General features: G+C 43.5%; 1 protein-coding gene across 1 annotated transcript in view; it reads left to right on the top strand.

The window, feature by feature from the left end:
* The window catches only part of LOC143172288 (tyrosine-protein kinase Fer-like), a 233,438-nt gene that overhangs the window by 178,149 nt on the left and 38,382 nt on the right, over positions 1-16,907 (top strand). Inside the window, exons 15-16 of the mRNA XM_076361544.1 lie at positions 1,478-1,572; positions 15,547-15,670. Coding sequence (XP_076217659.1) covers positions 1,478-1,572; positions 15,547-15,670 — 219 coding nt within the window. The remainder of the gene's footprint in view (positions 1-1,477; positions 1,573-15,546; positions 15,671-16,907) is intronic.

The following is a 16,907-nucleotide window of genomic DNA, read 5'->3' as shown; positions in this document are numbered from 1 at the left end:
GAGCAGTGTTCCCCAGGGCTCAGTGTTGGGGCCGGTCTTGTTCAATATCTTTATCAATGATCTGGACGAGGGGATGGAGTGCACCCTCAGGAAGTTTGCAGACGACACCAAGTTGGGCAGGAGTAGGGAAGTGATTGTGCCCCTGTACTCGGCACTGGTGAGGCCGCACCTCGAATACTGTGTTCAGTTTTGGGCCCCTCACTGCAAGAAGGACGTCGAGGTGCTGGAGCGTGTCCAGAGAAGGGCAACGAGGCTGGTGAGGGGTCTGGAGAACAAGTCTTATGAGGAGCGGCTGAGGGAACTGGGGTTGTTTAGCCTGGAGAAAAGGAGTCTCAGGGGAGACCTCATCGCTCTCTACAACTACCTGAAAGGAGGTTGTAGCGAGGTGGGTGTCGGTCTCTTCTCCCAAGTAACTAGCGATAGGATGAGAGGAAATGGCCTCAAGTTGCGCCAGGGGAGGTTTAGATTGGACATGAGGAAAAATTTCTTTACTGAAAGTGTGGTTAAACATTGGAACAGGCTGCCCAGGGAAGTGGTTGAGTCCCCATCCCTGGAGGTATTTAAAAGACGTGTCAATGTGGCGCTTAGGGACATGGTTTAGTGGGCATGGTGGTGTTGGGTTGACGGTTGGACTCGATGATCTTAGAGGTCTTTTCCAACCTTAATGATTCTATGATTCTATAACTCAACTACTGCAGAAATTCTTCATTTGCTAAGCAGCCTGCCACTGGAAGATCAGTCTAATAATGAAAGAAAATAAATGTGCTCTGTCTAAGTATGTATGTACCAAGTAGGTTAGTATTTTACTCTTTCTCTTATGAAAAAGAGAAAAACAAGACGTGGTTTAAGTTAGTAAATAGTACGAGAAACATTTTGAAGTTGTAATGTCTCTCCAGAATTCTTCCTAGCTCTTCATTATACTTGTAAATTATAGCATGCTGTTTTAAATTGCAGATGTTCTTATTAAAGCATTGTGTTAGAAGATGTAAATGTTTTTGTTTAATTCCCAAAGTTGAAATTGCTGTCTTTATATTCTTTTAAAACTTAATGTACAAATTAATCTCTTTAAGTTAAATTGGAATGAGTGCATTTGAACAGTGCAGAAAGAAAGTATAGGGAAGTGCTGTGCAGGCTTTTTTGACCTAACTGCTATTGGTCCACCACTGAAATGTTATTTAATTACAATGGTTCTTGAGGAACTACAGATCTGTCAGGCCATTTTTCAGTTCTTTTGTCATGTAGACAAATAGTAGAATTATAATAAAAATAATATAGATTGCAGTCTTGATTTATAAGTGAGTTTATGTCCCATCATTCAAACACAATGACGATTGATCTGTTATATTGATTTTTTAATGATAACAGTAATGACATGTTCCATTAAAATAATATTAAGTTTAAGATATTTTCCTGTGATACTTAATCTGTTTATACAATAAAGTTTATTAATATAATAAATTTACTGTATGTTTTGCAGAATACTCAAACAGTATGATCATCCTAATATTGTAAAACTCATAGGAGTTTGCACACAACGACAACCTATTTATATTGTCATGGAACTTGTTTCAGGTATTTTTTTTTTCTTTTCTCACAGCATATGTTCATATGTATTGTTTCCATAGTGTAAAATACATTTTTTTTCTATTTGCCTTTATTTGCATTCTTATGACTGATCTCAAAAGTCACCCGTGTTGCAAATCTTTGGAGATCTTAGCTTCTACCAGCTTAGGAGTGGAGTGAGCTATTAAAATCTGTTGTGAGTTTTTCTGTAACCATTCAAGAGCAGAATTTGCTACAATGTATCTCTGCCATATCTTCATTTTTCTCCCCAAAAGATATTAAATACTACTTCCTTTAATAATAGGGTTATATTGTTAATGCTATACTTGAATTTAAAGAAACTTAATGACTGGGTAGTATTTCAATTTTAGTAACTCAAATTTGGATTATCTTTCATATGGGTGTTCTCTTTATGAAAATACATTGTTCAGCAAAATTATTCAGTTTATCAGATGCTCTTGATTTATTTTTTAATCTTCAGTTCATATTATTCATCAACGATTGGAGAGAGTTTCAAATAGATGGGATGATACCAGATGCAGGCAACTGTATCGCTCTCATTCTCTCAGAAGCTGGAAAATGTGTGGGTTTGGTAGCCTCTGGTATTGGTTAATATGCAACACTTTGTTTTATATATTGCTAGATTTGTCTTCAAATTTATACTGCAAGCTGTTTTAAGAACCATTTAATTCATGAAGACTTAGTAAATATTTAAACTGTTCCTTAGTACTAACTAGCTTTAGTAGAAGTGCATTGATGAAATCTTTGATTTTATTGGAATTTTCTGCCTTTATTCCATTAGATTATATTAGATTATTATATTAGTACATGTGATTGACTTTATTAAACTGGAAATTAACAGCATTGTCGTGAGATAGGTTTTAAGACATACACTGGTAAGCAGCTTCTCTAGACATCTCTGCTAATAAATATAAATATTTTATTTTATTTCAATTATTAAACTTCTTATCTCAACCGACACGTTTTCTCACTTTTACTCTTCCGATGCTCTCCCCCATCCCACTGGGGGCGGGGGACTGAGCGAGCGGCTGTGTGGTGCTCAGTTGCCGGCTGAGGTTACACGACGACAGTCCTTTTTGGCGCCCAACGTGAGGCACGAAGGGTTTGAGATAATAACAGATTAACCAGAGAGCATTAAGGAATTTATATCTGGTAACAGTTGCAGGTCACAATATTGATTCATCTGTTCTTGATATTAGTTTATCTGATCTGCATCATGCTCTTTTTTTTGCTGTACATATTAAAGATTGGTGTTGGTTTTTGCAGTTTGCTATGCTCTGCAGTGATTAGTGATGTTTTGCCTTGGAGGTTTGTTATTAAAACACTGGCCTTGAGCTTAATCTGGTATTTCACCTTTGTACTGAAGCCATTACTGTACTTCGGGTACCACTTCGTGGAGACAATTAGCAATTATAGTTCCTCCTCTGAGAGGCTTTTTATGGAGGAAAAACAGAATGGCAGATTCGCTACCTTCTTCTATGATGTTTCCTCCTTCGTTACAATAACTTTTCAGTATCTTGAACATCCCTGGGTAGTTAAGATACTTCTATTGGTATCTCTTGGGAATATTGTTTCGGTTTTGTCTAAGGTTAATAAGCAATTTAAGAATATCATACAGAAATCTGCCCCAAGGCTGGATAGTTATGAGTGGCAGGGTGTGTGGGATAGGATGGGCAAGTACCTAGGCCAATGGGCACCCCCAGTGTTTTGGAACTTCACCCCTGAGCAAGTGCAGAATCCTGAAAAACTAGTAGACTATTTGGAAGAGGTATGCTGTTGCCCTGGCAACTCCAGAGAGACACAGATCACTGCAACGTGCTGGGGCCTGGCCCATGCCTACCGAGCCCTGTTCAACACCATTCAGTACCCTCAAAGGGAAGAGAAGGCCTCAGGATCTGACGATAAAACAACAGGCCCTGCGGCCACTCCGACCCCGGCGACAGGCACTGCGGCTGAACCAAAGAGCCAACCTGTGCTGGTATCAGTCGCCCCTGTACACAAGAAGAAATCTTGGAAGTGGAAGTCGGCTCGTTTAGAAAGGGAGGAAGAAGCTTCTTCTAAAAGGGAACCGGAGGAAGAAGTGGAAGAGGCAGACTACCCTGGAGAAGGGCCATCATGAGAACAGCAGGAGGAGAGCCGGCCGCTGATCGGGGAGGAAGAAGAGGAAGAACTCATAAACGAGGCAGTGACCACCCGATCTCTATCCCTGAGTGAGCTGCGAGATATACGAAAAGATTTCAGCCGTCGTCCAGGTGAGCATATTGTCACCTGGCTGCTCCGATGCTGGGATAATGGGGCCAGTAGCCTAGAATTAGAGGGTAGGGAAGCCAAGCAGCTGGGATCCCTTTCTAGGGAAGGGGGCATTGTCAAAGCGATTGGAAAAGGGACACGAGTCCTCAGCCTTTGGAGGCGACTCTTATCAAGCATGAAGGAAAGGTATCCCTTCAAGGAAGATGTCATATGTCGCCCAAGCAAGTGGACCACCATGGAGAAGGGTATCCAGTTTCTGAGGGAATTAGCTGCGCTGGAGGTGATTTATGATGACCTGAACAATGAACAACTACCCAAAGATCCAGATGAAGTCAAGTGCACGCGACCCATGTGGCGGAAGTTTATAAGGAGCTCACCATCGTCATACGCCAATTCATTGGCAGTGATGACCTGGAAAGATGGAGAGGAACAAATGGTGGATGAATTGGCTGGCCAACTCCGGCAATACGAGGAAAGTCTCTCTTCCTCCATCGTCTCGGCTGTGGAGAAACTGTCCCGGGAGATCCAGCAACTCAGAGAGGATAGGTCCTACTCCCCACCTGTATGGACCAGTATCTCGGCTATTAGGAGTCAGCGTTCTTTTGCTCAAGAGAGAGAATATAAAGGGTACACACCACGGGGCACCCTATGGTTTTACCTGCGTGACCATGGAGAGGACATGAGGAAGTGGGATGGGAACCCTACCTCAGCCCTAGGGGCACGGGTACGCGAATTGCAAGGGAAAACAATCTCAAAAGGGGGTTCTTCTAGGAAAATTGCTGCTCCAGTTTCCAGCGGGCAGTTCCCCAGAGAGAGTAGAAGGGCCAATCTTACTTCTGATCTTAATGAAGAGACTTCTGACTCGTATGTACGAGAAGTGAGAAACGAGTACTGTGATGAGGATTAGAGGGGCCCTGCCTCCAGCCAGGGGGAGGAAAGGGACAACCGGGTTTACTGGACTGTGTGGATTCGGTGGCCTGCAACATAGGACTCACAGGAGTATAAGGCTCTCGTGGACACCGGTGCACAGTGTACCCTAATGCCATCAAGCTACAAAGGGGCAGAACCCATCTGTATTTCTGGGGTGACGGGGGGATCCCAACAGCTAACTGTATTGGAAGCCGAAGTAAGTCTAACTGGGAATGGGTGGCAGAAGCACCCCATTGTGACTGGCCCAGAGGCTCCGTGCATCCTTGGCATAGACTACCTCAGGAGAGGGTATTTCAAGGACCCAAAAGGGTACCGGTGGGCTTTTGGTATAGCTGCCTTGGAGATGGAGGAAATTAAACAGCTGTCCACCTTGCCTGGTCTCTCGGAGGACCCCTCTGTTGTGGGGTTGCTGAAGGTCGAAGACCAACAGGTGCCAATCGCTACCACCACAGTGCACCGGTGGCAATATCGCACCAACCGAGACTCCCTGATTCTCATCCATGAGCTGACTCGTCGACTGGAGAGCCAAGGAGTGGTCAGCAAGACTCGTTCACCCTTTAACAGTCCCATATGGCCAGTGCGGAAGTCTAATGGAGAGTGGAGACTGACAGTAGACTATCGTGGCCTAAATGAAGTCACGCCACCGCTGAGTGCTGCTGTGCCAGACATGCTAGAACTTCAATACAAATTGGAGTCAAAGGCAGCCAAGTGGTATGCCACAGTTGATATTGCTAATGCGTTGTTCTCAATCCCTTTGGCAGCAGAGTGCAGGCCACAGTTTGCTTTCACTTGGAGGGGCGTTCAGTACACCTGGAACCGACTGCCCCAGGGGTGGAAACACAGCCCCACCATTTGCCATGGACTGATCCAGACTGCACTAGAACAGGATGAGGCTCTGGAACACCTGCAATACATTGATGACATCATCGTGTGGGGCAACACAGCAGGAGAAGTTTTTGAAAAAGGGAAGGAAATAGTCCAAATCCTGCTGAAGGCCGGTTTTGCCATAAAACAAAGTAAGGCCAAGGGACCTGCACAGGAGATCCAGTTTTTAGGAATAAAATGGCAAGATGGACGTCGTCAGATCCCAACGGATGTGATCAACAAAGTAACAGCCATGTCTCCACCAACTAACCAAAAGGAAACACAAGCTTTCTTAGGCGTCGTGGGTTTTTGGAGAATGCATATTCCAAATTACAGAGTCTGATCATAAACCCTCTCTATCAAGTGACCTGGAAGAAGAATGTTTTCAAATGGGGCCCTGAGCAACGACAAGCTTTTGAACAAATTAAAGAGGAGACAGTTCATGCAGGAGCCCTGGGGCCAGTCCGGGCAGGGCAAGATGTAAAAAAAGTGCTCTACACCGCAGCCGGGGAGAATGGCCCTACCTGGAGCCTCTGGCAGAAAGCCCCTGGGGAGACTCGAGGTCGACCCCTAGGGTTTTGGATTTGGGGATACAGAGGATCCGAGGCCCGCTATACTCCAACTGAAAAAGAGATATTGCCAGCATATGAAGGGGTTCGAGCTGATTCAGAAGTGATCGGCACTGAAGCACAGCTCCTCCTGGCACCCCGACTGCCGGTGCTGGGCTGGATTTTCAGAGGGAGGGTCCCCTGTACACATCATGCAACTGATGCTACATGGAGTAAGTGGGTCGCACTGATCACACAATGGGCTTGAATAGGAAACCCCAGTCGCCCAGGAATCCTGGAAGTGATCGTGGATTGGCCAGAGGACAAAGATTTTGGAATATCGCCAGAGGAGGAGGTGACGCATGCTGAGGAGGCCCCAGTGTATAATGAACTACCAGAAAATGAGCAGCAATATGCCCTGTTCACTGATGGGTCCTGTCGTCTTGTGGGAAAGCATCGGAGGTGGAAGGCTGCTGTATGGAGTCCTATGCGACAAGTTGTAGAAACTGCTGAAGGAGAAGGTGAATCGAGCCAATTTGCAGAAGTAAAGGCCATCCAGCTGGCTTTAGACATTGCTGACTGAGAAAAGTGGCCAGTGCTCTGTCTCTATACTGACTCATGGATGGTGGCAAATGCCCTGTGGGGGTGGTTGCAGCAATGGAAGCGGAGCAATTGGCAGCGCAGAGGCAAACCCATCTGGGCTGCCGCATTGTGGCAAGATATTGCTGCCCGGGTGGAGAACCTGGTTGTAAAAGTCCGTCACGTAGATGCTCATGTACCCAAGAGTCGGGCCACTGAAGAACATCAAAACAACCAGCAGGTGGGTCAGGCTGCTAAGATTGAAGTGGCTCAGGTGGATCTGGACTGGCAACAGAAGGGTGAATTATTTATAGCTCGGTGGGCCCATGACACCTCAGGGTGCCATCAAGGAAGAGATGCAACATACAGATGGGCTCGTGATTGAGGGGTGGACTTGACCATGGACACTATAGCACAGGTTATCCATGAATGTGAAACAGGTGCTGCGATCAAGCAAGCCAAGCGGTTAAAGCCTCTTTGGTATGGAGGACAATGGCTGAAATGTCAGTATGGGGAGGCCTGGCAGATCGATTATATCACACTCCCACAAACCCGCCAAGGCAAGCGCCACGTGCTTACAATGGTGGAGGCAACCACCGGATGGCTGGAAACATATCCCGTGCCCCATGCCACTGCCCGGAACACTCTCCTGGGCCTTGAAAAGCAAGTCCTATGGCGACATAGCACCCCAGAAAGAATTGAGTCAGACAACGGGACTCCTTTCCGAAACAACCTCATAGACACCTGGGCCAAAGAGCATGGCATTGAGTGGGTGTATCACATCCCCTATCATGCACCAGCCTCTGGGAAAATCGAACGATACAATGGACTGTTAAAGACTATGCTGAGAGCAATGGGTGTCGGGACGTTCAAACATTGGGATATGCATTTAGCAAAGGCCACCTGGTTAGTCAACACGAGGGGATCTGCCAATCGAGCTGGCCCTGCCCAGTCAGAACTTTTACGTACTGTAGATGGGAATAAAGTCCCTGTAGTGCACAGAAAAAATATGCTGGGGAAGACAGTTTGGGTTATTCCTGCCTCGGGCAAAGGCAAACCCATCCGTGGGATTGCTTTTGCTCAAGGACCTGGGTGCACTTGGTGGGTGATGCGGAAGGATGGGGAAGTCCGATGTGTACCTCAAGGGGATTTGATTTTGGGTGAGAATAGCCAATGATCTGAATTATATGATGTTAAGTGCTACGTAATATTATATGCCATACTAATGATATTACAATAAGAATCACCCAGATTAATGAAGAATAACTTCAGTGAAACCAAGCAAAGCACAGTGATGATGGTACCAGGACTGACTTCTACATGAAACAATCCAACCCCACATACCATCTCCATTTTTCCTGCCCTCAAAGATTATTACGAAAGATGGAGCCCAAAGTCATGGACTAAATGAATTCAACAAACATTTTAGAGGGATGGCCCACAGACTAAGGGAATGATATCTGTGTGTATATACATATATTAAAAAACAGGAAAAAGGGTGGTGATTAATGGGGATGGATGTATTGGAAAGTGTGGGACCTGGGCATGATGTAGATGGTATAGAATAAGGGGTGGATACTGTCCTGGTTTCGGCAGGGATAGAGTTAATTTCCTTCCTACTAGCTGGTACAGTGCTGTGTTTTGGATTTAGGATGAGTATAATGTTGATAACACACCGATGTTTTAGTTGTTGCTAGGTAGTCGTTACGCTAGTGAAGGACTTTTCAGCTTCCCATGCTCTACCGACTGAGAAGGCTGCAGGTGCACAAGAAGCTGGGAGGGGGCACAGCGAGGACAGCTGACCCAAAGTGGCCAAAGGGATGTTCCATACCATGTGACGTCATGCTCAGTACATAAACTGGGGAAAGCTGGCCGGGGGGGCCGCTGCTCGGGGACTGTCTGGGCATCGGTCGGCGGGTGGTGAGCAATTACATTGTATATCACTTGCTTTGTATATTATTATTATTATTATTATTACTATTATTATTATTACGATTTCATTTTATTTCAATTATTAGACTGTTTTTATCTCATCCCACGGGTTTTCTCACTTCTACTCTTCCAATTCTTTCCCCATCCCACCGGGGCAGGGGAGAGTGAGCAAGCAGCTGTGTGGTACTCAGTTGCCAACTGAGGTTAAACCATGAGAAAAATTCATAGTTTTAAGTAGTTGTGTTTGGGTGTATTCTGTTGATAATGTATAATGTTTTAAGGTACAAGGCAATAAAGAAAATGTGAATTTCTTGACTTCAGACAGTCTGTATGAATCCTCAAATTTATAAATACTTAGAAGTGCATATAACAATCATTTTAATATTATTATTAAAGCTTATAGAACAGGTATGGATATTGAATCATGGAGCTCGTCTGTGTTAGGTGACCATTCAGTGGTACTGCCAGAAGCATGCTGAGTCCAGGTGATTACTGTCTGTAAGAGGAATGAAGTAGACTCTTTAAACAAATTTCTGCTTAATATGGTTGTTATTTAAAAAAGGAAATTCTCCCACTTTTTTATTTTTATATATATATTTGAATATATAAATATATTTCTCATCATAATTTCATAACTATATTTTAATTATGTTCAGTATAAATACTGGTATTAGTATACTGCCAAGACTGTCAAGAACAAGTGGATAGGTACCATTTTAGTTACCAGCTCAAAAGAGCACTGAAGTAAATATTTACAGTTGATCATAAATGCCTTAAGTTAGAGATTACCATAATGAAATATTTTGTAAACTGATTTAGCATATTTCATTGCTGTTTCCTGGTTTTTGTTGTCTTCTCATACATCATAGAAAGGTTTTCCCTCTTGGAAAACAGTAGATTCTTTTTGCTTTCCACATTAAGTGAACTGTTATATTGCCAAAAAATATTACATAAAGTACAGCATAAACTTTATGCTATAAAGTATAGGCATGAGGAGATGCTGACGTGGTATTTTTGCTCTCTTAAAATTTCTGTATATAAAGAGAAATATTTCACATTCACAGTGAAATACATGATAGGCTGTTTTTGGATTAATCCAGTTATAGCAGGCTGCTCTCATGGAGCTTCCTGGTTGCGTGCTACACTTTATCTACTTAATAAAATAATCCTATTGTATTAGGCAGACACTCCAGTCCTGTTATTTATCCTTTTGTAAACCCCAAACTGCTAGTTGATTTCTGCTTGTAGTGATGCTGTAATGGTCTAATTATTTCTGTAGCAGTTATAGCTGTTGGAGCAGGTTTCATTTTCTAGTACTGTTGTGTGCCATTAACTGGAATAACAGGTAACAATTTAGAATACAATGGAAATTCCACATGTAAGAGAAAGCACTACTTTCTATTATGAAATCATCTAGTTTTGTTTCAGTTGTTTCATAGTCTAATTGGTCTGTTTATTTCTTTTTTATTAACAGCTATGAAATCTGAGATTGTTTTGACACTATATGCTGCAAATAGTGAATTACTGCTTTTATAGTAAAACTTGTTTTAAGAAGCATATAAAGATATCATGTAGTTAGAGTTCTATACTGAAGGGCTTGTAGTGAAATCCTCTTAACTTAGTTTTGAAGATATTCCTGTGGATGGTTTCTTGTGAAGATGAATAGATGAAACATTGGCCACAATAGACTTTAAAAGTAAGAATTTGCTAGTAAGAGTAATTTTGTTAAAGGTCAGACAGTTAAGCTTATATTTGTGTTACGGTGATGAGGATAATCAGATTTAACCTGAAATGACATAATATATTTTGTACAGTATGCGATGGAAATCACTTTTTTTTATTTCATCTGTAACTAACAGTGCTTTCAAATCAAGGTTGGACAGAGTATCTAAAAGATATTTTCATGATCTTTATTCAGTAACAAATACCAGTAAACAGAACTAGTAACAAAAACATGTCCTTGGTGACTTTTTTCCCTATTGTGATTCTGAGACATTAGAAAACTATGTTTTGATGATAAACATAAAATATACTGTATACAACTGAGGTATACTGTGCTATTTTTGCTCAAAAATCTAGAAATTCACACAGTGCATGTTAAGCACTGAAGATAAATTAGCAAGTCTAAATCACCTTCTGATAGTATGTTTGTATTGGGAAGTTACAGGCTCATACTCTGCCAATTTGACACTGTAATATAAGAAAATGAGAACCTTTCCATCCTGTTCAAAAATGAGCTGATGAAAATTAGGATATTCATCTGCTTGCTTAAGCATATTAGAAAGGAATTTATAGGATTATATACAATTTTTCAATTAAAAGTCCTTGCAAGGCAAGGCTTGCAAGGCAGTTATTGCTCTAATGGTCTGGAGCCTGGTTCTGACAGGGCCCTGAGGTGTCCCTGTCTCATGGGACCAAAATTCAGGCATCCTCCAGCATATGATTAATGCACTTATGTGATGTGATTTTCAATATTGAAAACTGGTTGATTCTGGTTAGTTGTTTTTTAGGATGACCTTACAGGGTTTTTTTGTAAGCTGCCTTGATTTCCTGTTCCCATACAAGCAATGCCACAATTTGTCAACACTGGAAGAATTTCACATTCGTATAGATGTATAATCATACTTATTAAAAGATGATTCCTATGTACTGAGCAGTGAGTGCTCAGTATATAAACAATAATTTTAGTCAGCTCTGAATGTAATATTGCTTGTGTGTGTGTGGAGGAGGGATTGCTTAAAAATTATTTTTCACTGTCTGCTGTAATCAGAATAATTCTGTTTACATGTGGAAGAAATGACACCTATTTCAATGGAGTGGTCATCTTCCTTCTCTCTAGTTATATCTGCTTTTTGTCAGTTACCAGACTGGGTCAATAACCTCTCAGATTGTGCCGTCGGAGGAATTTTGGCTTTTTTGATCATGGGGAGGTTTACACGGCACCGGGCCTGCTGGTGACAGACGGAGTCCAGCTGTCTCACAAGGGAAAAAGGATCATGGCTCATGAATTGGCAGGGCTCATTGAGAGGGCTTTAAACTAGGTTCGAAGGGGGAAGGGGATAAAACCAGGCTCGCTAGAGATGAGCCGAGGGGTGGCGTGCCGATGCCGGGGGCGAAATCGATAGCCCAGCTCAAGTGCATCTACACCAATGCACGCAGCATGGGCGGCAAACAGGAGGAGCTGGAAGCCATTGTGCAGCGGGAGAGATATGACTTAGTCGCCTTCACAGAAACATGGTGGGGTGACTCTCATGACTGGAGTGCTGCAATGGATGGCTACAGACTCTTCAGAAGGGACAGGCGAGGAAGGAGAGGCGGTGGGGTGGCTCTGTATGTTAGGGAGTGTTTTGATTGTATAGAGCTCAACAATTGTGATGATGGTACAGTTGAGTGTCTATGGGTAAGGATGAGGGGGAAGGCCACCGAGGCAGATATCCTGCTGGGAGTCTGTGATAGACCACCCAACCAGGATGAAGGGGCGGATGAAGCGTTCTATAAGCGGCTGGCAGAAGTTTCTCAATCGCTAGCCCTTGTTCTCGTGGGGGACTTCAACTTCCCGGACGTCTGCTGGAAATACAACACGGCAGAGAGGAAGCAGTCTAGGAGGTTCCTGGAGTGTGTGGAAGACAACTTCCTGACACAGCTGGTAAGTGAGCCTACTAGGGGAGGTGCCTTGCTCGACCTGCTGTTTACAAACAGAGAAGGACTGGTGGGAGATGTGGTGGTCGGAGGCCGTCTTGGGCTTAGCGACCATGAAATGATAGAATTCTCGCTTCTTGGTGAAGTAAGGAGGGGGGGCAGCAAAACCACAACCATGGACTTCCGGAGGGCGGACTTTGGCCTGTTCAGGACGTTGGTTGCGAGAGTCCCGTGGGAGACAGTCCTGAAGGGCAAAGGGGTCCAGGAAGGCTGGACGATCTTCAAGAAGGAAGTCTTAAAGGCGCAGGAGCAGGCTGTCCCTGTACGCCGTAAGAAGAATGGGCGGGGAAGACGACCGGCCTGGCTGAACGGGGAGCTCTTGCTGGGACTCAGGGAAAAAAGGAGAGTTTACCGCTTGTGGAAGAAGGGGCAGGCGACTCAGGAAGAGTACAGGGATCTTGTTAGGTCGTGCAGAGAGGAAATGAGAAAGGCAAAAGCCCAGCTAGAACGCAATCTGGCCGCTGTCGTTAAAGACAACAAAAAATGTTTTTACAAATATATTAATGACAAGAAGAGAGCCAAGGAGAATCTCCATCCTTTATTGGATGCAAGGGGGAACATTGTCACTGAGGATGAGGAAAAGGCTGAGGTACTCAATGCCTTCTTTGCCTCAGTCTTTAACAGGCAGACCAGTTATCCTCAGGGTACTCAGCCCCCCGAGCTGGAAGACGGGGACGGCGAGCAGGATGAACCCCCCGTAATCCAGGAGGAAGCAGTCAATGACCTGCTATGCCACCTGGACGCTCACAAGTCTATGGGGCCGGATGGGATCCACCCAAGAGTGCTGAGGGAGCTGGCGGAGGTGCTCGCCAAGCCGCTCTCCATCATTTATCAGCAGTCCTGGTTAACGGGGGAGGTCCCGGACGACTGGAGGCTTGCCAGTGTGACGCCCATCTACAAGAAGGGCTGGAAGGAGGATCCGGGGAACTACAGGCCTGTCAGCCTGACCTCGGTGCCGGGGAAGATTATGGAACGGATCATCTTGAGGGCGCTCACAAGGCATGAGTGGGACAACCAGGGGATCCGGCCTAGCCAGCACGGATTCATGAAAGGCAGGTCCTGCTTGACCAACCTGATCTCCTTCTATGACCAGGTGACCCGCCTAGTGGACGAGGGAAAGGCTGTGGATGTGGTCTACCTGGACTTCAGCAAGGCCTTTGACACTGTCTCCCACAGCATTCTCCTAGAGAAGCTGGCGGCTCACGGCTTAGACAGGTGGACTCTGCGCTGGGTCAAAAACTGGCTGGATGGCCGGGCCCAGAGAGTTGTGGTGAATGGAGTTACATCCAGTTGGCGGCCGGTCACGAGCGGTGTTCCCCAGGGCTCAGTACTGGGGCCGGTCTTGTTTAATATCTTTATCGATGATCTGGATGAGGGGATTGAGTGCACCCTCAGTAAGTTTGCAGACGACACCAAGTTGGGCGGGAGTGTTGATCTGCTCGAGGGTAGGAAGGCTCTGCAGAGGGACCTGGACAGGCTGGATCGATGGGCCCAGGCCAACTGTATGAGGTTCAACAAGGCCAAGTGCCGGGTCCTGCACTTCGGCCACAACAACCCCATGCAGCGCTACAGGCTTGGGGAAGAGTGGCTGGGAAGCTGCCCAGCAGAGAAGGACCTGGGGGTGTTGGTCGACAGCCGGCTGAACATGAGCCGGCAGTGTGCCCAGGCGGCCAAGAAGGCCAATGGCATCCTGGCCTGTATCAGAAATAGTGTGGCCAGTAGGAGTAGGGAAGTGATCGTGCCCCTGTACTCGGCCCTGGTGAGGCCGCACCTCGACTACTGTGTTCAGTTTTGGGCCCCTCACTACAAGAAGGATGTTGAGGTGCTGGAGCGTGTCCAGAGAAGGGCAACGAGGCTGGTGAGGGGTCTGGAGAACAAGTCTTATGAGGAGCGGCTGAGGGAACTGGGACTATTTAGCTTGGAGAAAAGGAGGCTGAGGGGAGACCTCATCGCTCTCTACAACTACCTGAAAGGAGGTTGTAGCGAGGTGGGTGTCGGTCTTTTCTCCGAAGTAACAAGCGATAGGACGAGAGGAAATGGCCTCAAGTTGCGGCAGGGGAGGTTTAGATTGGATGTAAGGAAAAATTTCTTTACTGAAAGAGTGGTGAAACATTGGAACAGGCTGCCCAGGGAAGTGGTGGAGTCCCCATCCCTGGAGGTATTTAAAAGACGTGTCAATGTGGCGCTTAGGGACATGGTTTAGTGGGCATGGTGGTGTTGGGTTGACGGTTGGACTCGATGATCTTAGAGGTCTTTTCCAACCTTAATGATTCTATGATTCTATGATTCTATAGAGTATTACTTGTGAGAGAGAATTGCTGTAGTCAGTTCAGTGCAAAGTGAAAAGAAACAAAGACTGGAGCAATGGCTGGCTATAAATTAGCAAGTAATTATTGTGACATGGAAAGCTATACTGGGATTTTTTGGCATTGCAGTGTTTATATAATGTCTCCCATGTTTATCTTTGTCCTAAATCACTTTTTCTGAAACTCTTTTGCAAATGCAGATTCCCTCTTGGGAATCCTTTATGCTGACACCTTTCCCTCCTCAGACAAGATGGTAGCAACTTAGTTCCTCCAAGGCAGAAGGCTCTGAAGTCCCAGTAATAATTGTTTGCCTTTAATTGCCAGCGTGAAATAGGCAGTTAATATTGCCCAAGAAGTAAAACACTTTGTAACCTTTTCAAAGGCTTCAGTGTAGAGTTTGAGAAACACCACTAGAAATCAATTACTTTAATGCATCTAAACCTACAAGTAGAAACGAATTACTTGATTCACAATTTTAATAGACCATTCCAGCAACCATTCTGTAGAGAACTACATTTATCACAAATTATCAGTTGTTTTTGTCAATACTTTTCATATAAATGTGTATTTAATGTATACTAGTGAAGATTTTTGATATAACAAAAACACAGGTTTTGCTTAACTTCTGTCATGCTTTGTGCAGTTTTCACTTTTAAGCACTTAATATTTAAGGGTGCTTAGGGAAACCACATCTGGTGATAGTGCATTCCTTCATTTTCTTAAACTCACTTCAGACTGATGGGTTGAGGAGAACAGCTGATAGCTGCATTTTGTTTGGTCTTGCATCCCTAATAATAGATACAATACTGACATTTCTCTCTCTTGTCTCATTGTCTGTCTGTCTGTCTCTCTAGGAGGAGATTTCCTGTCCTTTTTAAGAAAAAAGAAGGATGAGCTAAAAACCAAACAATTAGTGAAATTTTCATTAGATGCTGCTTCTGGTATGGCATATCTTGAATCTAAAAACTGTATACACAGGTAAGGAAGATATTTATTTTCGGTGTTGTAATTTTGATCACTTGAACTGTTAGCAGGTTAAATGTATAGTGGTGTTTAATAATGGCAATGAATTTTAGTGTCAATGAATCATGGCAATCTACGTATCTTAAGTCCTCCCTGAAATTTTAAGATACTTGCATAGCCAATACAGAAGTTCAGGTATGTTTGCAGTGTGTTTCAGGGAAATCCACTGATCTCTCAGATGATCAAGGGAGAGAAGCTGGAGTTCTGTATATTAAAACATTATTAACTGTCTTGACTGCTTTCTCTGCAACATTGAAGATGATCAGACCTTATGCTTTTGGGGTAACTTATTTCCTTTTTGTTGTTTCTTCTCCAGCTTGACTGTTCTGGAGCTGCTTAACTCAGTGTATATCAAAGGGAATGTAAATTTTTCTTTCAAAAAAAAAAAATTAAAAATTCTCTCAAAATATCACAGCATATAACCCTGCTACTGTCAATCATATGGCTGAAATATGAGACAGAAACATGATGATAATTCCCTTTCCAGAGGAAATTATAAAATAACATTTTCATTTATAATACTGATGATTTCCGGTTTGCTTTTTCGAACATTTGTAGCTAAACTCTGGGCCACTTAACTTACAAAATCAGCCCATTTCATACTTAGCACAGTTCTAATGAGAGCTGAATGGCATTTCTCTTAGGTTTTTAGCAAAAATGAATTGTTCTACATGCTGCCAGTCAAGAAGTAGATTTATCTTTAAACATATTCTTCAAACAAGAATAAGTTTAAAACCTATTTATAAAATATTATAGTATTATTGTAAGTATCATTTATATGTTTTTACTAGGGTTTTTGTGTTTGACTTGATTTAAGGATACTTAAATAAAATAGTTATCTTATGCTGTTTATAAATTATTCTGAAGAACAAATTAATTGAAACACTTCTGCCAGACCATAATATATAAGTAAGACTGAAGCAAAAAACCCATACTTGCTATGTAAAACTGTAGAATATTCCTTAAGGGAAATCCCAGAAAAGTATTGTAAGCAACACGGGGAAAAATATAGTTAAAGTCCCAGCATTCTATCATGGTAGAATGCATTTTAGCCTGACTCTGTTAAGAAAATAATGGCATACAAATCAAAGCAATTAATAGCGTTAGTGATTTTCACTATCCTCATAAATGTTGTAGTATTTACTCATTTCTTTAACTGTTGGATCAATGTTTGATGAGAAGGGCCTATTTA

The sequence above is a fragment of the Aptenodytes patagonicus genome, chromosome W (genome assembly GCF_965638725.1).
Source record: "Aptenodytes patagonicus chromosome W, bAptPat1.pri.cur, whole genome shotgun sequence".
Lineage (NCBI taxonomy): Eukaryota > Metazoa > Chordata > Aves > Sphenisciformes > Spheniscidae > Aptenodytes > Aptenodytes patagonicus.
This window is presented reverse-complemented; position numbering and strand designations above follow the sequence as displayed.